Genomic DNA, 25,360 nt, shown 5'->3' on the forward strand with positions numbered 1-25,360 from the left:
GTCTCAACGGTGTATCTAATTTTAAATAAATTTTGCAGTTCGGCTGCAGAAGTCACTACCGGCATGCAAAATAATAATACACGCTGTTTCTTGAAAAACGGGTAGCAACATAATATATAAGGTTCCACCGAGATTTGAACTCGGATCGCTGGATTCAGAGTCCAGAGTGCTAACCATTACACCATGGAACCCCCGTTAAAAATAACATGAATACGCAGTTTCCTCCTTGATTACGACAGTACTGTTTCTAGATACATTAAAGTATGATTTAATTTTTATTGCTCTTTTACAAATTAAGCGTGCAAAAAGTGTGCAAACATGGTACACTGACATTAAAACTCACCGTGTTCATGTACATCCACTGAGATTTGGATTGAAAATGCCATAATGTAAAGCAGAACAAACAAACAACTTATTCGGCTCTGAAACAAATTGGTTCCACATGCTTCCACTTTCAGAAATCGGTGGGGAGAAAATTAAGGAATATTTGCACAACACGCGTTGGTTTTTAAATAGCTTTACTGTAAATGATGTTTTCTTGCGAATGATAATAATCCTGAATTAATACAAACACAATAAAGCATTTGATTCAATCCCATCTCTATGAAGCTTTTTAAAATAGTGAACATTATAGAATATTTCACATCACTTCACAATTTTGCTAGATAAACTAGTCCATAAATGCACAATAATTACTTTATGAAATTCAGGTTAGTCTACCAGAATAAAGGAATAGCCTACACATTGAAGACTTTAATGTTGCTATAAATTGGAAATAAATTTTGTTCATGCAGTTTATTAAATAATGTCCTTCCGGCTCGATACCCCACTTGCAGCATGAATATCCCTCAACGCGCATGTCATTGCCGGCACTACTGCTCCTCAGCGCGCATGTTATTGCCGGCACTACTGCTCCTCAGCGCGCATGTCATTGCCGGCACTACTGCTCCTCAGCGCGCATGTTATTGCCGGCACTACTGCTCCTCAGCGCGCATGTCATTGCCGGCACTACTGCTCCTCAGCGCGCATGTCATTGCCGGCACTACTGCTCCTCAGCGCGCATGTTATTGCCGGCACTACTGCTCCTCAGCGCGCATGTCATTGCCGGCACTACTGCTCCTCAGCGCGCATGTCATTGCCGGCACTACTGCTCCTCAGCGCGCATGTCATTACCGGCACAGCTGCTCCTCAGTGCGCATGTCGTTGCCGGTCTCCTAGCGACGGCTTGTACACAGTGTACTGTAGTTGCTGCTCCCATTGAAGATTCGCCTCCAAACAACAAGTCATGGCCAAGGAAACTGAGGACTTCTCGCAACTCGAGCTGGAGTCCATCATTGGTTTTAATGGTGAGAGGCAGTAGCTCAGGTGGCAGGGTGTTTGTTCTCTGGTTGTTGTGGTCACACTCTAGGGTCTGTTTCTACTCGAAGCTGTGTCCCTGCTCTGACTGAGGAGCACACTGTCCACAGGGAGCTCCTTGGCTGGGCACCCCCCCACCCACACACACATCCCCCCCACTCCCTGACAGGGGAGTCAGGCCGACTGCTCTTGTACTTTTAAAACTGAATTGCATTCTGAGATCACTGCACTGCGTTTGCAAGGAAAGTCTTTTATTTATAGATATTTTTATTGGAAATTTAACATTTTTACAAGTTTACAAAAATAAACAAAAATCTCAAGTACAAACATTGATATACAATTAAATCTTAAATAAGTAATAACCAAAATTTAACAAAAGAAAAATACCGAGAAAAAAAAACTCAACTAACTACCAATCTAACCTACAACTAACCAGAGTGTATAATTAAGTCTCTTACATTATTCAACTAAGAGAAAAAAACAGATAACACAGAAATTGAATAGTGAGATACATGCTCAGAATGTGTTAATATCAAATGTAACAAAACCCGTATTCTTGCGGGATTCCTCTCCCAAGGTGCCCCGACCAGCCAGGTTCGTAATCTCAATTAAAAAAAGCCATTGTTAGGATAGCCAAAATATCTGTATTTATATAATTCAAGAAGGGCTGCCATATTTTATGAAATAATTCAGTCTTTCGGTGCACCATATTTGAAAGGAAGTCAAGGGGAATACATTCCATAATTAATCTGTGCCAATTTGAAAGTCCGGGGGGCCCTTAGCCACCCAGTTTACCAAAATATTTTTCCTTGCACAGAAAGAGAGAGTAGAAAATAATCTCTTCCCGTGCATATCCAGGGAGGGTACGTTTGAAAATCCCAAAAGGAGAGATACAGGGTCCACTTTAATTTCCGTTCCTAAAATTTCTGTCAGGGTACTTGCTACTTTAGTCCAGTATCTACGGATCTTATGACAGGTCCATAGGCAATGCACAAGAGTGCCCACCTCTATTTTACGTTTGGGACACATTGGAGATGCTCCTGCCTTAGATTTTGTCAATTGATCCGGTGCTATATGGGCCCTATGAAGTATCTTCAGCTGGATAGCTTGAGTTCTGTTACAGATAGTGATTCTTCTGGCCTTTTCCCCAAATGTCATTCCACGTTTCTATAGAGATTTCTGGTCCCAAATCATGATTCCATGTTTTAAGCAGATTGTCCATATCTCCCGATACTTCATCATGTAGTAAATGATAAATAGTACTGACGGAAGATACCCCCATTGGCCGTAGCACTCTACATTCTCTATCTGATTTATAAAGATTATCTAATAACGTAGTCTTCTTCTGTATATAATCTCGAATTTGGAAGTATCGAAAGAGGTCTCCATTAGGTAATCTAAATTTCTGATGCAGATGTTCAAAAGACATCAGGACCCCTTCTTTAAATAGGTCCCCTAGACATGAGATCCCCCTGGATCTCCAGAGTTTAAAAGTGGCATCTGTAAACCCCGGTTGAAATCCTCATGCTCCCACTATCGGAGCATGGGGGGATGTTTTATGTGAGTTGTCCTCATTTTGCTGCATTATACACCAAGCTTTAATTGTGTTTAGTATTATAGAGTTTTTACAGTAATCCGTAATGATTTTCCTCTTGTTTGAAAATAAAAGGTTAATAAGTGGGCATTTTACTTGAGAAGCCTTGATGTCCAGCCAGATTGATTGCGGATCAGACAAGACCCAATCAGCTATGTAACTTAATAGGGAACTTAACTGATATTTCCTAAAATCTGGGAAGCCCAATCCTCCCCTGGCCTGTGGAAGCTGTAGCTTCTTCAGCTTAATGAGGGGCCATCTATGATTCCAGATAAAGGAACCCAACCAGCCATATAATTTACGTAATGCCAGGCTCGGCAGCATCACCGGAAGCATTCTCATAGGGTATAGGAGATGGGATAGGACGTTCATTTTAATTAGTGCTATTCTACCCAGCCAGGAAATTGGAAGGTCTCCCCATCGCTGGAGGTCCTGCCTTATCCTTTCCAGTAAATGCACAAAGTTAGCTGTGCAGAACTGACCAAATACTGGGGCAATAAAAATGCCTAAATATAGAAACCCTCCAGGGACCACCGAAAGGGAAAGTGGGATTCGTCCCCTAAGTGGGGTATCATAGCAAGGCCACCCATTGGCATAGCCTCCGATTTTGAAAAATTAATTTTATAGCCTGAGAATGCACTAAATTTTTAATAACTTGGATTAAGCAAGGCACGGACATCAGAGGATTACTGAGAAATAGAAGAACATCATCTGCATAAAGGGTAATTTTACGTTTACCTGTACCAATCCTCGGGGCCGTTATATTAGGATCAGTCCGTATAGCTTCTGCTAGTGGTTCAATTATTAGCGTAAATAACAATGGCGAGAGAGGACATCCCTGACGGCAGCCCCTATCCACACTGAAGCTATCCGAACCTAATCCATTGGTAACCATAACTGCTATGGGATCACTATACAATGTTGAGACCTTTCCAATGCCAAACCTTTCCAATGTGTAAAACAAATATGGCCATTCAACCCTATCAAATGCCTTTTCTGCGTCTAATGAGACTACTACCCCTGGTATCTTTTCCTGATGGCAGGCTTGAATCATATTCAAAACCCTTCTAATATTATTGGATGATCTACTGCCCTTAATAAACCCTGTCTGATCCTCCTTTATGATATGTGGCAATACCCTTTCTAGTCTCAATGCTAATGTTTTAGAAAGGATTTTAAAATCTACATTTAGCAAGGATATTGGTTTGTATGATGCGCAATCTTCTGGGTCCTTTCCTTTTTTAAGGATAAGAGAGATATTTGCCTCTTTCAGCGAAGGCTGGAGACATCCCTGACTGTATGTGTAGTTATACATGTCCATAAGTGGACCAGCCAATATTCTTGTAAATTCTTTATAGATTTCAGCTTGAAAGCCATCTGGGCCAGGTGCCTTACCGCTCTGAAGTTGCCTGATTGCGTCAAGTATTTCTTGGACTGTTCGGGGAGCATTTAAGACCGATACCTGTTCTGGAGTTAGGTCCGGAAAGGTCAAATTTTTAAAAATGATTGCATTCTCCTAGTCCTGTCTTCACAATCCTGCGACTTATATAAATCAGAATAAATTTTTTTAAAGATTGCATTAATCCTTTTATGGTCATGAGTCAAAATAGCCGTACTTTCCTTGATAGACGTGATAGTTTGAGGGGCCTTTTTTTTTCTTTGCAAGAAATGCTATGTATCTACCCGGTTTGTCGCCAAATTCATATAACCTTTGTTTTGCAAATAATATTTCCCTCTTAGCCATTTGGGTAAGTGTAGTGTTTAGAGCTGTCCTAAGGGCTGCAATCCTTTCCAATTTGATAATAGAAGGTCTATCAGCGTATGCTGTTTCAGCTTTTAAGCTGCTTTTAAGCGAGCTTCGAGCAGACGCTGTTGTTCTCCCTTTAATTTTTTTCTGGGTCGCTGAGTAGGAGATGATCAAACCTTGCGCGTAAGCTTTGATGGTCTCCCACATCATTGATGGGTTGCTAGCTGTACCTAAATTAATTTCTATAAAAGTTTTAAATTCTTGGGAGAAGTACTTTACAAATTTACTATCTTTCATCAGGAAGGAATCCATACGCCAATGCCGAGGGGATGTCCCATTGTTCCTCGCTTTGATTTCCATATATACAGCAGCGTGATCGGAAATTGCTATGCTACTTATTTTACAGGATGATATGGAATTTTAAAAAATCGAGGGGGCAAAAACATATCAATTCTGGTATGACATTTATGTGGATTGGAGTAAAAAGAAAAATCTCTGCCCTGTGGGTGAAGACATCTCCATCTATCTACTAGTCCTAATTCTTTGTTCAAATCCACCAATTGTCTGGATCTGGGAGATACTCCTGCAGTACTCTTGGGAATCCTATATATTTCCAGATCCATAATACAATTGAAGTCTCCCCCTATAATTGTATGACGGGCACCGAGAGCCATCGATTTTGAGAAGGCTTCCATTATAAATTTAAAAGAATGTGCCGGGAGGGGGGGCAATACAAATTTAAAATCCAATATTCCTCTCCATTTATAAGGGCTTTAATCAGAATATATCGTCCAGATTTGTCTTTTATCTGTTTTAGGATTTTGAGAGGGAAATTCTTCCGGATAAGAATAACAACTTCCCTGCTTTTTGTGCTAAAAGAAGAAAAAAAGGTCTGATCAAATCCACCCTGTCGCAATTTCAAGTGTTCTTTATCCAACAAGTGTGTCTCCTGTAGGAGAGCTATATCAACCCTTTCTTTCTTGAGATTTGATAATATTTTCTTCCTTTTGACTGGCGAATTACTCCCCTTGACATTCCAGGTGCACCACTTAACCGACTGACCAGCCATAATTGTCCGGGCAAATCCGAAACCCCTCGGGAGGGGAAACCCTATCCAGAACATCCCGAGCATAGCGCATATAAAATTCACAAAAATAAAGGCTCTCTAATACACTCACAACAGTATAATAAAAAAACTATTTCTAAATAAAAATAATATAAAACATATTTAAATGAAGATTTTCCTCCTTGTTCCCAGGGGGTATCACTTCCTTTCCAAAGATCCTCTCCCAACCAGTGCCCCACCCTTGACCCAGGCGCTCCTCAATAGGATGAGGAAAATTCAAATTTACTACAGAGCTAGACTTAACAGTGAGCCCTTACCCCCACCTCCCCACCCATACCAACACCTGGATATATTTGGTAATGTTAATACCATGTATAAACATAGATAAATATAAAATTACAACCTCAACAAGTAATAATTAAATATAATAATATAAAATAACAAGGGAAAACAACTCCGCTCCTAGAGACAGAGGTAAAATAGAATAAGGTAACCACCTCTCCCCACCAACATTAACTAGACCCCCAGCCTATATATATATAATAAAAAAACCAAAGTGGGGGGAGAAAATCGTTAAGTAGAGAACAAATAAATAAAACCCTCTCCCCTCCCCCCAAGATAATATTAAACAGTGATGTAAAAAAAGAAAAGGGGGGGGATATAAACCGAAGTGGGGGGAAGGCAAACCGACATCAATTATCTATTACAATTTATCTAAGAGAGTCCAAAAATTCCTTAGCCTTTTCTAGCGATCCAAAGTTATACACGGATCCTTCATGGTTAAAGTGTAGCGTCGCTGGGTAGCGTAAGGAGTACTGAATATTTAAGTCCCTTAAACACTTCTTCGCCTCATCAAATGCCTTCCTCTTTCGGACCAGAGCTGGGGAAAAGTCCTGGAATAACATGATCTTGGAACCTTTATAGATCATGGCTTGAGGATCTTTTCCAAGATTTCTAGACGCTTCTAGGAATATCTGCCTCTCCTTATAGTTCTGCAGCTGGAACAGGACCGGGCAGGGGCACTGCAACCCGGTAGGCCCATTCCACCCTTACCTGGCCTGATCCAACTTCCAGATTTAAAAGCTGTGGCAGCCACTGTTCGATAAACGCTGTAAGTTGGCCTTCCTGTTCCCGTTCGGGAAGGCCCAGCAAACAAATATTTTTTCGACGACCTCAATTCGCGAGGTCGTTAGTCTGGTTCTCTAAGGTCCGGATTCGCTGTTCGAGAGTCCGGACCCGATCCATGGCCGATTGCACTGTAATTTCGGAGGTTGCGGCTTTTAGCTCCGCCCCTCTGACTCGGCGCTTGATTCCCTTAATATCTCAGTCGTGCTTTTGCAGCGCGGCCGAGAGTGAGTCCCATCGACTTCGGGATTCTTCAATAAAAGCGCCAATCTTCGCATCCAGTTTAGAGATGATTTCCACGAGGCTCGCCACCGTAGGTAAGTCCCCCGGGGCGGCTGCGGACACCTCTGCTGCAGCTGGAGAGGGTGGGGGAGGGGTTCCTGCTTGCTGAGAGATGCGGGCTCCCTTCCCTTTAGTCATTTTTACTGAAGATTAAATTGTTTAAATTCATCACTAAACAACTAATTAGATTAAACTGCTATTTTAAATGATGTGATGAGTGTGGTGGGGGTGGGTGACCCACTTTGCCCAAATCTTGGGAGGAGCACTGTAGAGTCAGACTTGCTGGGTCGCCGCCATCTTGGATCTCCCCGCAAGGAAAGTCTTTACCAAGACCTTGCTGCTCATGCTTTGATTCTGCCTTAGTCCGCTTTCCCTCTTCCCAATGTCCTCGCTGACCTACATTACTCCCAATCAAGAAATGCTTCAATTTTATGTTCTTGGTCTTGTTTTGAAATCCCTCGATGGTTTTTTCCCCTTTAATACTGTAATCTCCCTCAATACGCCAACCCTAGCGATCTCAGCGGTTTTCCGCATAGAGGATCCCTACATTTTATCTCCACTTTAAATTACCAAGAACCTAAACTCTGGAAGTAATTCCCAGAGGTTCTCTGCCTCACTAGCTCTTTTTCCTTCTTTAAAGTGTACCCTAAACTCACAACTTTGATCAAATTTTTGGTAGTCTCTCTAATGTCTCCTTATGTGCCATGATGGCAAATGTTGTTTAATAATACTCCCACACAGTGCCAGAAAATGTTAAATATAGTTTTTTTTAAAAAAAATTCTGATCAGTATATAAATTAGCTCATTGAGCTGGAAGATTTGTTTTCAGACTTTTCGTCACCATACTAGGTAAGAAGGGCTTATGCCCGAAACGTCGAATTTCCTATTCCTTGGATGCTGCCTGACCTGCTGTGCTTTAACCAGCAACGCATTTTCAACTGTGATCTCCAGCATCTGCAGACCTCATTTTTACCTCTCTATTTATAGGTCTTGGTTTCTTAAGGTGGATGATGTCATTTCTGGTCCTTTTTTCAAGGGAAGGTAGATAGGATCTACCACCAGCGCCTCACTGGGGACTGATGATGTTGCCTAGTATGGTGACGAAACACCTAAAAACAAATCTTTCAGCTCAGCGGGCTAACATACATCCTTACCATCAACTTACATCCTGAGCATCAACTACAAATCTTCTCAAAGTTTCCTGATCACTTCAGATTCTTTATTGAACGCTAATAGTTTTATGAAGCTTCTAAAAGTTTATATTAGTTACATTTATTGAGAAATATCCATGCCCAGCATTTTTAAGGATATAGTACTCTGTAGTAGGATGATATAACAGAAATGACAATCCAATTGAATATATACTCAAATAAAAGCGAAGTACTGTGGATGGTTGAAATCTGAAATAAAAGATGCAAGTGCTGAAGAAACAGTGTTTGTCGTGAAAGAAACAGTGTTAATATTTTGAGTCAACAGGATTTGACATCAGAACGGTATTCAGTACAGACTTAAGTGCCTAAGCAATCCACAACAGATTAAACATTTTGAGAGCACAGCATAATACAAAACATAGCATTCGTGTAAATGTAAGCACTCTTTGATTCTGGTTCACTTTAAGTTAGATTGTATGGCTGTTTTTACAGGAAAAGTACCTTCTGGCCTATCTGTGCATCCTGATTGTGAAAATATAATTTATCCTCTGGGATGTACAACCGTTGTACAAAACCTCAAGACTAGCCAACAGGCTTTCCTGGAAAGTCATACTAACAATATCTCCTTCGTTGCGGTTAGTAGGAGTGGAAGATATATTGCAACAGGACAAGTCACTTATATGGGTTTTAAGGTAAGAAGAATGTATTGTTTTACTGACTTTTGCCCTGAGCAAATTTAATTCTGCAATGCATGAAGAATTTAGAATATCAAGAACTTGAAATTAACCATTTTTTCCTCCCCTTACTGAACACAACTGCAGAAACAATTTAAAAGATAATCTCACGTGCAATCGTATCAGCAAGAAAGAGATACATGCAGCAGCTCCCCAGAGAGGCAGAGTAGAGGGCGGAAGATGTTAATCGCCTTCCAACCCTTCTGAGACTCCAGTGACAACTGCCAAAGGCTCTCGAAAATCCTGGTTCTGGGAGGACTTGACCACAAACACTCACGTTGCTTTGTATTGTTCCAACTTTTTAAAAAGCCCTAAGGCCTCACAAGTTGTTTATCTTTTCATAGAGACTTGTACCTGATCTCTAGTCTCTCTCTAAAAGAAATTAGGACAAAACACACCTCTTAAAGCCACAATATCATCACAAATGCATGCAATCATACAGTGCGGCTCTGAATGCCAGTGCTTATTTGGGTTTGCAATGGCTTTTTAAATATGGTGTCAACAGTATAAGCCAGAGTATCTGAGAATATTTCTGCCTGTGGCAAATGGGCGAATTGGGCTAGCACTGGATAACGGGCGGATGCCACAGATGCATGGCACCTAGTTAATGAGATGAGTTTGGGGTGATTGCATGAAAATGTTTGCTAGGCTTCGCAGAGAGAAACACTCCATGAAACTCAATAAACATGACACTTTGCTAAAATATGATAAGATTTCAGCCCATTGTCTTTATAGTAAAGGCAAATAACATCAGATAATTTAACACCAGAATTACCTCTGATAATTGCAATTAAAAAAAAATCTAAACAGAAATGCTTATTTTTGATTTCAAATCCTCACCACTGTTGATTTTGTGATCATTTAATGTAACATATGAATGATCCACTGTGTTGACAGTTCATATTTTACTGAGAGGTATTCAGTGTGATTGACTGAAATCTGCATATTGTATATCTTTGCAGGCTGATATCATCATCTATAACTATGTTGAAAAAGCAATCCATGCAACCATGACACTTCACCAAGCCAAAGTTGAATCATTAGCATTTTCCCCAAATGATCTCTATTTGGTCTCTCTTGGCGGTCAGGATGATGGCAGGTAACAAAGGGAACCTATTGTAAAATTTAAGTCCATACAAATAATGGGAAAACATTCCACTAACTGGAATTATATGTAACAAAAAAGAAAATTTTATGAAAAATTTGCTGGAATCTTCACTTGGTCTGGCCATTTACATGGAGAGAGAAACAGAATCGCTGTGTCAAATTGACAACCTGATTATAGTTAAGACTCTTGGCTTGAAATGTTAACTCTGTTTCTTTCTTCACAAATGCTGCATGTTCTATTTCTAATTTACATTCTCAGTACCCAAAATGCATTGTTCTTGGCAAATTGAAATGATTGTTGTTGTTGAAGGTCAATCGTATTAGCCTAGGACATTGTTGTCAAAATTCTTTATGGTAGTTTCTTAGGCCTAACAATCTCCAACTGCTTCATCAATTACCTTTACTCCAACAAAAGGTCAACATGCAAAGCTTTGTTCATGATCGTAGTATTCATTTTCATTCACAACTCCTCAAATAATGAACCAGCCAAAGGCACAAAACCTGAACAACATTCAAATTCAGGCTGTTAAGTGACAAGTGATATTTTGCCACATTTTTAGTCCACAGTGGTCATCTCCAAAAAGAGAAAATCAAACTATTTCCCTTTGATGTACAATGGCATTGATTTTGTTGATGGACTAGTGGTATTATCATTGGACAGTTAATCCAACGACCTAAATAATGTTCTGTGTACCCAGATTTGAAACCTGCCATGACAGATGGTGGAATTTGAATTCAATAAATATCTGGAATTAAGAGTCCAATGATGATCATTTGCAATTATTGGGAAACCCCCATCATGTTCACTAATGTCCTTTAGGGAAGGAAACTGCCATCCTTACCTGGTCTGGCTGATATGTGACTCCAGACCCAATGCAAACCAGTTGACTCTTAACTTCCTTTTGGATGGACAAAAAAATCTGGCCTGGCCAGTGTTACCCACATCTTGTGAATAAATTTTTTAAAACCCACCATCTGACTCATGTGAACTTCCATTGACCATAGACTTCATTGGACCAGATATATAATGTTGCTAAAATGCTGGTGACTCACCTCCTAACTCACAAAACATTTCTACATATACAAAACACAAGTCAGGTGCCTGATTAGCTCAAACAAAGCTAAAGTAATCCAGCATCATTAAGGACAAAATGGTCCATTCAATTGGCCTGTGTAAACATTAACTCTGTCCATCACCAATGCATACTGACTTCAGGATGTATCTCGTACATAGGCTGTATTGCTGCATCTCGCCAAGACCTTTTCCACAGTAGCTTCATAGCCTGTGATTTGTAACATCTAGAAGGACAATGGTGACAGGCAAATGAGTAACCACCACCGCTCTTAAAGTCGTTCTTAAAGTCACTCACCAACCTGACTTGGAAATACGTTGTATTTCCTTTTTTGTGTTTTATCTTGGAACTTTCTATCTTAACAATGAAAATACCATAACCACATGTGTAGACTTCAAGCAGCCAGTCTATTAGAAATTAATTTCTGTCAAATAAGTGGAGTTACAGAACACAAATATTAAAATTCAGACCAAAAAAATTAATAAAATAAGGACTTTTCTTTTACAAAAATATCAGTTTTCTAATGCAGTCTGCAATAGCTGTCCAACTTAAATCATGCTTGTTCATCTCCCATAAATAATAATACGGTGATATGTTAGCAAAAATGTCTTATACTGTTGGAAATGTATATTTATATTTTTGGGTTATGTAAAAGATAGAAGATATGGAAGATAGAAGATATTGGACATGTTCAGGTTTGAAGATGGGTTATACCTTACAGTGTTGTGGTTCCTGGACGTTGAACCTATTAACAAAGACAGCATACTTAAACTACTGGACCTGTGCCTCACAACACACTTCAACAACCAGATATACGAACAAATCAATGGAACACCCATGGGCTCACCGATCTCTGGACTCATAGCAGAAGCAGTAATGCAAAGGTTAGAACAAACAGTCTTACTGCAAATTCAACCCAAACTCTGGGTCAGATATGTGGACGACACCTTTGTAATCATTAAAAACACAGAAATAGCGAACACACACCGGATCATCAACGCCACACTCACAGGAATCCGATTCACAAGAGAGGAAGAAAAGGACAACCAGCTCCCATTTCTAGACGTGATGGTATAGAGAACACCAAACGGAGAATTCAGCACAAAGGTATACAGGAAAGCCACACACACAGACCAAGTCCTGAACTATGAAAGCAACCACCCCAACACACACAAACGAAGTTGCATCAGGACGCTATTCAAAAGGGCCACAATACACTGCAGTACACCAGAACTGCAAAAAGAGGAAGAAGAACACCTATACAAGGTATTCACCAAAAACGGATACCCGCGCAATTTCATCAACAGATGCCTAAGGGAGAGACAACGGAACGAGGACATGCTGCAACCCAAAGGACTAGCCCCACTACCATCCATCAGGAGCATTTCCGAACTGACAGCCAGACTACTGCGACCACTAGGACTCATAACAGCACACAAACCAATAGCCACTCTCAGGCAACAACTGACCAGAACAAAGGACCCAATACCCAGAATGAGCAAAACCAATGTAGTATACAAAATCCCATGCAAGGACTGCACAAAACACTACATAGGACAAACAGGAAGACAGCTAATGATTCGCATCCATGAACACCAACTAGCCACGAAATGACACGACCAGCTATCCTTAGTAGCCACACAAGCAGATGACAAGCAACATGAATTTGACTGGGACATCACTACTATTATAGGACAAGCCAAACAGAGAACAGCCAGGGAATTCCTAGAGGCATTGCACTCATCCACAGATTCGATCAACAAACACATCGACCTGGACCCGATATACCGGCCACTGCAGCGGACAGCAAGAACTGACAACCGGAAGCGGCAGGGACAAGTCACTATAAATGCCGGAGGAAACACCACAGAAGCGCTTCACTGGAGGCTCCCAAGCACTGAGGATGTCACCTAGAAAGGGGACGAAATGTTTGCAACACAAACTCCCAGCTCGGCGAACAGAACCACAACAACCCGAGCTACAAATCTTCTCCCAAACTTTGTATACCTTACAGTATCTTAGAAGTTAAGTCAACAGTTTAATGCCTGCAGTGGTTTACCTGCAGTCTATAAAAAAAATCAAGCTTCCATCAAATTCTGTCCTTTGATTTCAGATGCTTGTGTGACTTTTCTTTTGCACTTTTTCTGAAGAAACTATTGTCTTTTGTGTTGTGTGCATGTGTCTATGTTTGGGCTTAAGGGGATTTAGTTCTAATTCTGGATTTTACTTGAAATGTTAACTACTTGGTTGAAAAGTAACTTTTATTAGAAGATAGGAGCAAGGGTTGGCTATTTGACCACTCAAGCCTGCTCTGCCATTCATGCGTGTTCATCGAGCTCATTGAATGCTTCAGCCACAAGAGCCATATTTAGCCATATCTACCTCCCTTATTGTTTAGTAGTTTTTGAGTGTTGCTGAAAGAAGTGACATTGTGTTGAAGCTTTTCCACTTGCACTCATTGAGACAATTCAGAAGAATTCCAATTTAAGGAGGAAAATAACATTTATGATGTATGAGAGCATACTGTATGTATTTACATGCTTTTTTCTGTCTGCACAAAACAGAGCCCTGTCTATAAGAATATGTAGCCTCTAATGAATGTAGGTGCAACACACTGCAAACCCAACTGATAATGATAAATTGGTTGTCAGCATAATTATTTGCATTCTCGGGGTTATTCAGCAAATGCTGTCCAATTGTAGAATCACATCTAATGTTGAACATTGTGTTGTGAATTTTGCAAGGATCAGGGTGGTTGAATACAGTCAGTGCCTTGCTTGTTGCAATCAACCAAAAGGATATCGTATGTGACATGATTAGTAAATCTTTGGAACATATGGTCTACATACTAGTATTGCACTGACACTGAGACATTCAATGTGGCCTACAATGAACAACATTTGCTGGATAATCTTGAGTGTGTGAGGAATTATTGGATTATCAATTGGGTTCTCAGTGAGATGCAATTGTATGTACTGCGTACGATATATATAAATACACACAGCCTGTTCTTGAAAGGTGCCTTGACAGGGTTAATGCTAATAGGGAGCATCAAAAAATGGACATTATCTCAAAGTAGGGGGTAGCCCAATTAAAACAGAGATGAGGAGAAATGTCTTTTCTCAGAGGTTAGTGAATAAATGAAATTCTTTATCTCAGAGGCTGTTTGAGACTATGTCACTAAGTTTATTCAAGGTTGACATTGACTGTTTTTTGATCAGTAAGGGAATCAAAGGTTATGGGAGAAGGGCAGGAAAATGGAGTCGAAGGTTATCAGATCAGCTATGATTTCATTAAGTAGCCCAAAATAGCCTACTTCTGCTCCTATATCTTGTGGTCTTATCTAAGATGTGTAACGCAGACTGATCAATAAAAGTAAAGAATGTTTCTTGGAAATTAAAATATGTAAATTGCTATTTTCTAAGGAAATTCTTTAAGTTCTTAGTTTAAGTTGTTTTAGTAGTTCCAAAGCACACAGAGCTCTTTGTCTAGTATATGTTGAAAGATGTTTCTGTCAAATCAATGCATCACCAACAGAGAGAGAAGGAAACTGAGAAAAAAGAGAGAGATTATGGAAGTTAAGATTTATATCAACCAAGTACAGGCCAAAATATAAGGATGTCACTTAGAAAATCAAGGGAGCTGAAGTTGAGGACAACCAGTCCAAATATAATTATTAGCACAGGATGTGACTTAACCCAAAGACTGACAATCTAGGAACAATAGCAGCCCAATAAATTCAGAAACATCACTTTGAGGTATCAAAGTCTAACACCATTGTCCCACAGGACAACAAAGCCTTGTTGTCAACTCACAATAATGAGGGCAGATAAATTCTAACAATATTTCTAACTACAAGCATATGATTATCAGTCTAATCCAAAGACTAAATATCCAATTTTGTTATTTTTTCAGGTATCTCAAATTAATATTTATTTTTCAGTTAATTATACCTGATTACTTGTTTATTCAACATTGAAGGTTAAAAGTTGCACACTGCCTGAGAGTGTCATGAGGCAGATTCAAATGTGGTTTTCAAAAGTGTATAATTGTCTGAAGTGAAAAAAAACTGAACTATGGGCAAAATCAAGGCAGTGGGACAAGTGGGACAAGAGCACAGGCACGAAAATAAAGCACCGATTGGCCTCCTTCTGTTCTGGAGCAACTTGATGAACAACATTCATTTTGCGACCTCATTGTCTGTTTTTCTTTTCCTTGATAATAGCAGTAAAGGTTAGGTCAGTCACTCAGGAGCTTATTCATATCCTGCTGGAAGGTTGGAATGTAACTAATACAAGTGAAACTGATTAAAGTAAAATAGTTGATAAGATTCACTGAGTCTCAACAGTAACTTCTAAGTATAAACTAAGTGGTAATCCCTGATGTTTCTGATAATGAAAAAGAGGCATGAGTTAAAATTTCATGTGGTACTCGAGTAATATTTTTGTCAGTGTATTATTAATTCCAGTGTTGTTTTATTGCTGTTGTTCTGTGTTGAAAAGTGTGCATGTGGACTTCGGTGAGGGTTTAAAGCACATTTCTTTAAATGAACGAACAATCACTTTGTCTTCCAGTTCCCTTTTTTTTACGATTAAGCTACTCAAATTACTAGATTGTTATCCTTTTTATTTCTGTAGGACTTCACCATGATTAAGAAACATTGTATTTTTTGCTTTCTTCCTATTACAGTGTTGTCATTTGGAATATTGCAACAAAGTTATCTATCTGTGGAAGTCCTGCTTGTGTTGCCACTGCAGGAAATGCACTGACTATAAAATTTGCTAATAATATGGACGATACCTTCATTACAGGAGGAACGTAAGTTGGAAAAGAAAATTGAGATTGTAATAAGAGCTAATGGCAAAACTACTCAAATCTACACCAATTTCTACATTGCTTTTGCACTGAATTTCAGAAATTGGATAGTATACTGAAACAGAAAAAGTAGCTTACAGCAGGCTGGAAACAGGGTGGGCAATTGAGGACCTACATAATATATAAGATCCTCCATGAGATTCTTTGTTTTATTGCTGTTACAAATATTTACAAATATATTTGAAGCTTAAAATCATCTATGCACATTAAGCACAGTATATTTTTAAAATTGTAGAAATACTTCTGTTTTGCATAACAGATTCTAATGCTATCGACATTAAAATATTTAGAAAATATTTAATTTTAGTAAATTAAAATAAAATATGTACAAAAGCCTTTAAAAGTCAGAAATAGTGACTTTGAATTAAACTATGTGAAAAATATTCATTTTAAATTCACACCAGTTTAGTGCAAGTGCAAAAAACTCACACACTTGATTTCTTTGCACGTTGTATTTTATTTGGTGAGTAGCATTTCTGAAAAACTTGTTTAAGGAAACAATGATAGACAAAATGTACATGTGGACTCGGGTGAGGACTGAGTCACTTCAATGTAAGTTTTATCAGATTATAAGAAAACCTATCCATTTCTGTGCTGTAATTACACTAAAACTTGCAGGAAGTTCCAGCCTTATATGTTGGTTTAGATGATTTACACCTGAAATATCATTTAAGTAGGTAACTAAATTAGGTAATATTCTTTTGGCATATAATTTTCTCTTGCTAGTGGTACACTACGTCTCTGGCTCTTAGATTTACCCAACAGAAAGATCCGTCCCACGGAATGCCAAACAGGACCTTTGAAAAGAATGATCAATTGTATTGAGGTGAGTGGCATTCATTGCTCAGTTTTTCCATGTACAGTTTTATTTAGAATAATAATATCTAAAAGGATTGCCATTCTTATAAATAACTGTATCTTCCATGTTTTGGTGATCATAGAATTATAGAATCATACAGTACAGGAGAGGTCCTTTGGCCCATCAAGTCTCCAAGACAAAAGAGTTACCTTTGATCTACAGTGGTCCCACTTTCCAGTATTTGGCCCACAGCCTTGAATGTAATGACATTTCAAATACTCATCCAAATACTTTTTAAAGATTGTGAGGTTTCCTGCTCAAATATTGTCCCAGGCAATGCATTTCAGATTTCTACCATCCTTTGGGTGAAAAAGGCTTCCTTAAATTCCTCAAAACTATCTGACTTCCACCTTAAAATTTTGCCTCCTAGTTATCGATCCTTCAACTAAGGGGAACAGTTTCTTTCTTTCTATCCTGTCCATGGACTTCATAAAATCATACACCTTGGTCAGGTCATTTCTCAACCTTCTGTGCTCTACAGAAAACCACCCAAGCTTATTCAGCTTCTGTTCATCGATAATCCACTCCATCCCTGGCAACATACTGGTGAATCTTCTTTCCCATTCCCCTACATTTACCCCTTCACCTAACACTACCGGCAATTTGGCAATTTACCATGGTCAATTTACCTAACCTGCACATTTTTGGACTGTAGGAGGAAACCCACGCAGACATGGGGAGAATGTGCAAAACTCCACACAGACAGTTGCCTGAGGCAAGAATTGAACCCAGGTCTCTGGCACTGTGAGGCAGCAGTGCTAATCACTATGCCACCATGCCACCCACAATTGTTAGCACAGCTTTCAAATTTTCAAAGGCGCTTTGACAACCTTGCCTCCGTTCAAATTTTCTGCATTTCTTCAATAAATTCTTTAAATGTGCAATGACAAGTTCAGATCAAACTAATGATAAATACATTTATGCCAACACAACGGAAAATTTCATATTTTGTCCCAGCCTGTATTTTCACTTTCTTAGTTGCTACTTGACCTTTCCCACAGTGTGGCTCAATTAAGTCACCTCGGCTTTGGCAAATCCACTCTTCGCCAGATGTAAAACTAAATTGGCCTTTTGTAGTCAATCAAACAATTCAACCTAGTATTTAAATGGTCTTCCCAGTTTGGGCTAGAAACTAACAAATCATTATTATGTAACATACTGTTACCAAATGCTTTGATTATTTCATTGGCTAATCATTGAAATGTTGCTGGTGCATTTTTCATTCCAACTTTTATAGCTTTGCACTAATAAAATCCATCCAGTGTTAGAAGAAGTAATATTTCTTTAGGGCTTTCAGTTAAAGGAACATGCCAATATCCCTTTCATAAGTCAATTTTTTTGATAAACCAAATATATTTTATTTAATTGACGCAATTTTTCAGTAAAGGTATAAGATATGATTCAGCTTTTGTCATCATATTGATTTTGTGATAATTAATGCATAATTTTTGTGACCCAGCACAATAGATGAACACCAATGTCACCAATGATATCACTGCACATTGTTATCTTTATCTCTCAAATAAAGCAAAAGATTGCGGTTGCTGGAAATCTGAAATAAAAACTCAGTAGATCTGGCTACATTTGAGGAGTGAGAAATAGACTTAATGTTTCAAGTCAGTACAATTCTTCTTTGGAACTTCAGTTCCAATGCATTCCCTACATTAATAATCGTGAAGCATTTATAATACTGTGTCATAGCCTTTCCAAGTCACCTTCAGAGTTTTCTGGAAGATAAGACATGATACTATCAAACCTTTCAAGTATCTTTTTTTTATCAGTCTGATGGTTGGAGAGTTAACATTTGAATTTCCCTTTTCAGATTCATTCTTCCATTGCTGTAATGTTTCTATTTGAAACCTTACTTCCTTCACTGCCAAAAGTACATCCATCTCCCATCTATCTATTACCTCATCCGTATTATAATCTGTTTTCAATATCTTGACAGGACACACTCATTGACTATTTCCCTCGTCTACATAAGTTACATAATCAAGTTTCTTCTTGATGTGATAAGGTCCAATGCAACTTGCTTTTAATGGTTTCCCAGAGACAGTCAACCACAGTAATACGCTGTCTCCTGCAGCAAAGCTTTGAACTTTGGCCTTTTTATCTGCTTTAGTTTTCTCTATTTGTTGAGATTTTTCAAATGTTTATTCACCAACTTCTTGAAAATTTGAGACAAAGATTAGAAGCATTCTCAAACAAGAGATCAACAGGGGCCATTCATTTAAAATGGAGACAAGGAAAAAAACAAAGGGCCAAACTGTTTTCCTCAAAAGGCAGTGGATGCAGAGTCATTGAATTTTTTTAATGCAAAGGTAGATAGATTCTTGATAAGCAAAGGAGTTAAAGACCATCAGAAATATGATGTAACAAGATCAGCCATGAATGGTGGACCAGGCTTGAGGAATAAATTGGCCTACTCCTGCTGATAATTTATATTTCATCAAATGGAGTTCACGTACAGATCAGCCATAACCTAATTGAATTGTGGAGCAAACACAAGGGATGGAAAGGCCTACTCCTGTGCCTTTGTTCCAAGAACATCCCAATTTAAACATTTCAGCTCAAATACAGACCTCATTGGGAATATTCCAGTGTCTGAGGTTTTTTGGTAATGAGGTCACTGAACCCTAACAATCTGTTATGATCCCAGCTGATAGTAATACTCTACACGTCAGATTCCATGAGTATATTATTTTTACTGTTCCTTGACCATGGTGGTCAGTCACTGAACATGTTCACAAGAGGCTGCAAATGTGTTTTTCACAAAATATAGTCAGGCTTCTATTAGGAAAAAAACTATGTTACACTGTAGGAAAAATGGTTGAAACGGAGTTCTTACAAATATCAAAAATAAAGGTTCAAACCTTTTATTCTTAACTACAGCTGTGCAATATCTAAGCAGTAAAAGGCCACCATATTTCTACTGTAATGTTCCTTGCTCAATGGACATGGCTGTACTTTGGTTCTTTTCAGCTAACTTCTGTATTTATTTATTCAATTCTATCTTCCTGAATTAATGTCTTTCCAGGAGACTCTTCAACAAACTGCCAACACAGCTTATGTATTCCGTAACGTGTTCCTTAAGCTCATGCATTCAACAATTTGTAGATTGTCTTTCTCTCTGACACCTTAAAATCTTCTGTAACTAGAACTTTCTATTACTAACTTCTAAGCCACTCAGGACTTCTTTTTGTTTTGAAGGCTTCTAAACTACATTGGTTGTGTTATTGGCTGTTTTCTCTCTGAAAGAAAATTATGTCAATGTTATAAATTTGGAGATGCCGATGTTGGACTGGGGTTACAAAGTTAAAAATCACACAACACCAGGTTATAGTTCAACAGGTTTAATTTGAAGCACACTAGCTTTCGGAGCGTCGCTGATGAAGGAGGATGAAGGTGCGATGCTCCGAAAGCTAGTGTGCTTCCAATTAAACCTGTTGGACTATAACCTGGTGTTGTGTGATTTTTAACGTTATAAATTAAGATCTCTTTGACGATCAACTAGAACAGCTCCAGTGTTGATTAAGAGCTGGTGATGCTCATTGAACTTTGATTATAAGAGCTGGATTCTTTCCTAATGGGGAGCTGGCTCCTAACAGATAAAGGGTCTAGAAAGGAAGGTGGAAGATGGTGTTTCCATGTTAAACTATAGATTTATAGTAAAATCCTTGTAAATATAGAAAAAAAAGTACTTATACAAGGGTACAAGATATAAATAGAAACACAATTTCAGGTTTCCCACTGTTATATTATGGGGCATTATGCTCCATATTCAGTCATTTTTCTGTAGAGGCAATCCTCTAAGTAAAGTCATCCTATAGTGGATGACTAGTATCTCTCACCCAAACTGAGAGATTTCTGTTGGCTTTAGCCTCTGCTTCAAACTGGCTGTATCTATCCAAAGGCCTCTTACACATTTTGTAGAATGCATGTTATCCCACAAAAACTAGTTATCTCTGTAACATTCTTTGGTAATGTTCTTTCATTCCCCTTTACCACTTCCTCCTTATTCTTGGAGAAATAGCTATATCAACAGCATCATTCGAACCAGAGTTTCAACAGATGATGTGCTCTTCACCACTGTTACCATTTTCTTTACCTCCTATATCAAGGGGCAATTTTTCTCAATTTCCCACACAAGGAATATCATAAATCCTGCTGCACCAGAAAACCCATCACAAACGTTTTTTGCAACGTATCGCTAAAATCGATTGCCTTTTGGATGGTTCCCTCTTTCTAAAAAAACTAGTTTCTGTCTCTGCCTCCCTGTGTTGTATAACAACTTCTTGCTTTGTAAGAGACCAATGTTTTTTCTCTCTTCTACCCTTGTTTTCAAAGCATTTATTATCTACCTCAAGGGATTTTTAAAGGCCTCATTTAAATGCATGTAAACAAATTTCCAAACAAACCAATACGACTCTTAAAACTCAACAGTGAGGACAAAACTATGTTCTTCCCTCTTAATCTCATATATGTATATGAAGTGTAAATCAAACTTAAAGCTATACATGATTCTGTCAACCTTAGAACCCACATTTCCAAATAATAATGAAAATGTTTCACCATGTTTTTTCTACAAAACTTTTTTTTGTGTGGTTTGATTTTCAATTGCATCTAAAATGAAAGCTATCAAATACTGTATTTAATGAAATATTTCTAAGTGACATTCTTTACTTTAAAAATATAACTCTTGTTATAATTTTTATTAGGTGATTGCCTGAAATGTTGTCTGCTTTCATCATAAATGTACAGCTGATCTCATGGTTGCTTCATTTCTTCACTGCTAGGTAACAAAAGATGATAGTTTCTTCTATTGTGGAACCACTACTGGTGATATTTTGATGATCAGCATGAAAACTGGACTGCTGAATAATTATGGGCCAATAAAGAATAAGTTCAGTTTGGTAAGCTGTGAACTTGGTCAGTTCAGTTTGTAAAGTGCCAAAATGGTCCAATGTATTTTCAATTAGTATTGCATTAACTAAAGCTAAGAGAGTTTGGAAATCATGGAGTTCTTGGTGATTGATGTAGTGGCCACTCTAATTAGTTGCACAAATAACTTACTATTTATACTATGTATCATGTATGTCCATATACACTGATTATGCACATTTTATAGAACTTGTAAAGAAGTTCCAAACCCACAGGATGTACATTTTACAGATAATAAAGTATCTTGTTTTCTTCATTTCGCAAGGTCTTTATACTAGTTCAATGAAACTGGAGAAATCACAATCACTCCACCAATAGCCACCAACCAGCAACAAGAATCAAGTCGCACAAATGCACTCTCTACATAATATTAAACATGTGATGTTAGGATGGACTGTGTGGGTCTAGATACTTTTGATGTATTCTTAGTCAATGGATGAAAATTAGATTAAAATAACATTAAAATAGTGATTATTTGGCTGATTGTGATTGCGCATTTGAAAAAATCATGGCTGACATGATTTTCTTTTAGATTAGATTCCCCACAGTATGGAAATAGGCCCTTGGCCCCAACAAGTCCACTCCAACCCTCTGAACAGCAACCCACCCAGACCCAATCCCCTACCCTATATTTACCCCTGACTAATGCACCTAACACTATGGGTAATTTAGCACGGCCAATTCACCTAACCTGCACTTCTTTGGATTCTGGGAGGAAACCGGAGCACCCGGAGGAAACCCACACAGACACGGGAAGAATGTGCAACTTCCACACAGTCGCCCAAGGTGCAACTCGAACCCTGGTCCCTAGTGCTATGAAGCAGCAGTGCTCACCACAGAGCCACCCTATGACTTTCACTCCACTTATCTCCTTGTCCCCCATAACTCTAGCCTCTCTTAGTGAATAAAAATCCTTTAAAATCATTTTTTTAATATATTGTCTATGAATGTCACATCAGTTATTTCTATCTTAAATATAAAGCCCCTTATTAAATTATACAACAAAGTTTTAGATTTATTCACAAAGGAAATATTCTCCCAGTATCTATGCTGTTAAGCCTATTAAGAATCTTTATATGTTTCAATCAGACCATATCTCATTCTTCTAAACTCCAGTGAGTGTACACTCAAGTGACTCACACCTTCCTCAGAAACCAATCCTTTTATCCCATAAATCAACCTAGTAAATTTTCTCTCAAGTGAACTGAGTGGAAGTACGTTCTTCCTTAAGTAAGAAGACCTAAACTGTGAACGACATAGTCGATTCTGACTGGTTGTGTTTTTCCATACTCTCGACTTGGATCTCGGAGTCTTCACTTTCTCCTGGAATCTATTTGCTTCAGTTAAGGAACAATATGGAAGAATTAGGAGGGGAATACAGTTGTTGTGGTTCTGTTCTCCAAGCTGTGAATTTGTGTTGCAGACATTTTGTCCCCTGTCTCGGTGACATCCTCAGTGCTTGGGAGCCTCCTGTGATACAGGGGAATACAGTAGTTGTTTAAAAAATCCAGGTGATTAGAATGTATCTAGATATCATAAATAGTTTTGATTTTCTAATTATCATGCTTCAATGTTAGTATTCAATGTTAGAATTATTATTGAAGTGAAATTAGAATTTGAATGGTTCATCTCACGTCATCCACAGGGTGTCACTGCAATAGTAGAGCTAAAATCGGAGGACATCCTTGTTGGATCTGGAGATGGTATTATCGTTCTGTGCAAAGCACCACACTTCAAGGCACTCAAGTATGTTTGAATATATTTAACATTGAATATATATTTTATTAAACTTCTGTGCTAACAAATTACTATTTGTAATTACTTAAAAAATGTTTCATGGAGGAATTACAGAATTCATAAAATAAATTTCAGTATAGCAACAATTTGTTGTAAAAATAGTGCTACCCAGTACATTTTTTAGAAAAAAAAATTCATTTAGTTTAACCATCTTCAGTTCAAAATGACCTGATACTGCTTTATTAAGCTGAATTACTTTTATCTTCTAATGTACGTTAGAAGTCTGCATGATACTGAAGACAAAATCTTTTAAGGGTCTGAGTGGTGTGGGTTATAGCAAGATGTAAAATCTGACAAGAAGTCCAGCAAGGCCTTGTAAATTTTCCCACGTGGCATGGCAAGATTCTTGTCTGGTAGTGGTAAGTTGGCGATGATGCTTATTTAGCTCTTTGTTGATAACCCAACTCACCTAACTGATATTCTGCTTCCAACATTACCAAACTTGCCTAACAAACTAACTGACCAGAACATCAGAGCAATGTCTGGTAGATTCAACTCACCATTTCCTCCGGGTGACTTCCATGTTGCTCATGACTACACAGACCCCTTGGCATCGTGGTAGCCCACAAAGCTGCCAACACACTTAACTAAAGGTTTGTTAGGAACCTAAAGGACTCTATACCAACAACCAGCAAAACGAATACTATGCAAGGACTGTAGCAAACATGACATCGGACAGGCAGAAAACTAGCCATCAGGAAACATGAACACCAACTAGCCACCAAAAGGCAAGATGCACGATCACTAGTATCCTTACATACAGACAAAGAAGGACACCACTTCGACTGGGACAACACATCCACCCTAGGACAGGCTAAAAAGAGACATGCACAGGAATTCCTAGAGGCCTGACATTCAAACTGGAACTCTATCAATAAACACAGCAATTTGGACACCATTTACCAACTTTGGAGAAAGAGAACTAGAAATTATATCACCCATCTTAAGAGACCAAGGTACATTAATAGAAAACAGAACATAATACCGGTGCTTCACCAGAGGTTCTTTCTTGATGTGACCTGGCATGGTGACAAATTGTCTGAAAACAAACCTTCCAGCTCAGTAAGGAAACTTAGAATCTGATGCATTGGGCCCTTAGCCCACACACCATTCCATTCAGTGCACCTCATGAATGCCATGAAATAATGCTGGAGGGTGCAATGAAGTGTCTGGACCCTTTACAGAGACAGAAACAACCATAAAAAGGGTGAAAACAAACGTTCATAATACATTTCTTAACTATTCACAAGAGTAGTCTCATGAGTAACAGCATCATGCCATCAGTATGTTTTCGTCTACTTCACCTTCCTGCTGCATCGTAGTGAGGTCTCCAGTCCCACAGTCAGCATTAGCCCAGGAGGTTTGGTGGGGTGACCTGGGAGAAGTTGTTTCTGGATGGGTCATATAGGCTGATGGTTTTCTTTATTAGAATCACTACAGTGTGGAAGCAGGCCATTCAGCCCACTGTGTCCACTTTGACACTCTGAAGAGCATCCCACCCAGACCCACCCCCCTACCCTATCCCTGCAAACCTGCTTTTACCCCCGGCTAATCCACCTAGCCAGCATATCCCTGGATACTTATGGGCAATTTAGCATGGTCAATCCACCTAATCTTAAAACTGTGGGAGGAAACCAGAGTACCCTGTGGAAA

At 38.7% G+C, this 25,360-nt stretch overlaps 1 protein-coding gene and 1 non-coding gene across 2 annotated transcripts in view; one reads left to right on the plus strand and one right to left on the minus strand.

Annotated features, from left to right (window-relative positions):
- Positions 1-119: 119 nt before the first annotated feature.
- On the minus strand, positions 120-191 carry trnaq-cug (transfer RNA glutamine (anticodon CUG)). Its single transcript has one exon. It is a non-coding gene; the product is annotated as a tRNA-Gln (tRNA).
- A 1,088-nt stretch (positions 192-1,279) lies between these two features.
- The window catches only part of cfap52 (cilia and flagella associated protein 52), a 92,582-nt gene continuing 68,501 nt past the window's right edge, over positions 1,280-25,360 (plus strand). Inside the window, exons 1-7 of the mRNA XM_060844551.1 lie at positions 1,280-1,346; positions 8,814-9,013; positions 10,018-10,154; positions 15,925-16,053; positions 16,837-16,936; positions 21,766-21,882; positions 23,556-23,656. Of these exons, the coding sequence (XP_060700534.1) occupies positions 1,286-1,346; positions 8,814-9,013; positions 10,018-10,154; positions 15,925-16,053; positions 16,837-16,936; positions 21,766-21,882; positions 23,556-23,656 (845 nt within the window). The 5' untranslated portion in view covers positions 1,280-1,285. The remainder of the gene's footprint in view (positions 1,347-8,813; positions 9,014-10,017; positions 10,155-15,924; positions 16,054-16,836; positions 16,937-21,765; positions 21,883-23,555; positions 23,657-25,360) is intronic.

This window comes from Hemiscyllium ocellatum, chromosome 25, assembly GCF_020745735.1.
Source record: "Hemiscyllium ocellatum isolate sHemOce1 chromosome 25, sHemOce1.pat.X.cur, whole genome shotgun sequence".
NCBI classification, from domain to species: domain Eukaryota; kingdom Metazoa; phylum Chordata; class Chondrichthyes; order Orectolobiformes; family Hemiscylliidae; genus Hemiscyllium; species Hemiscyllium ocellatum.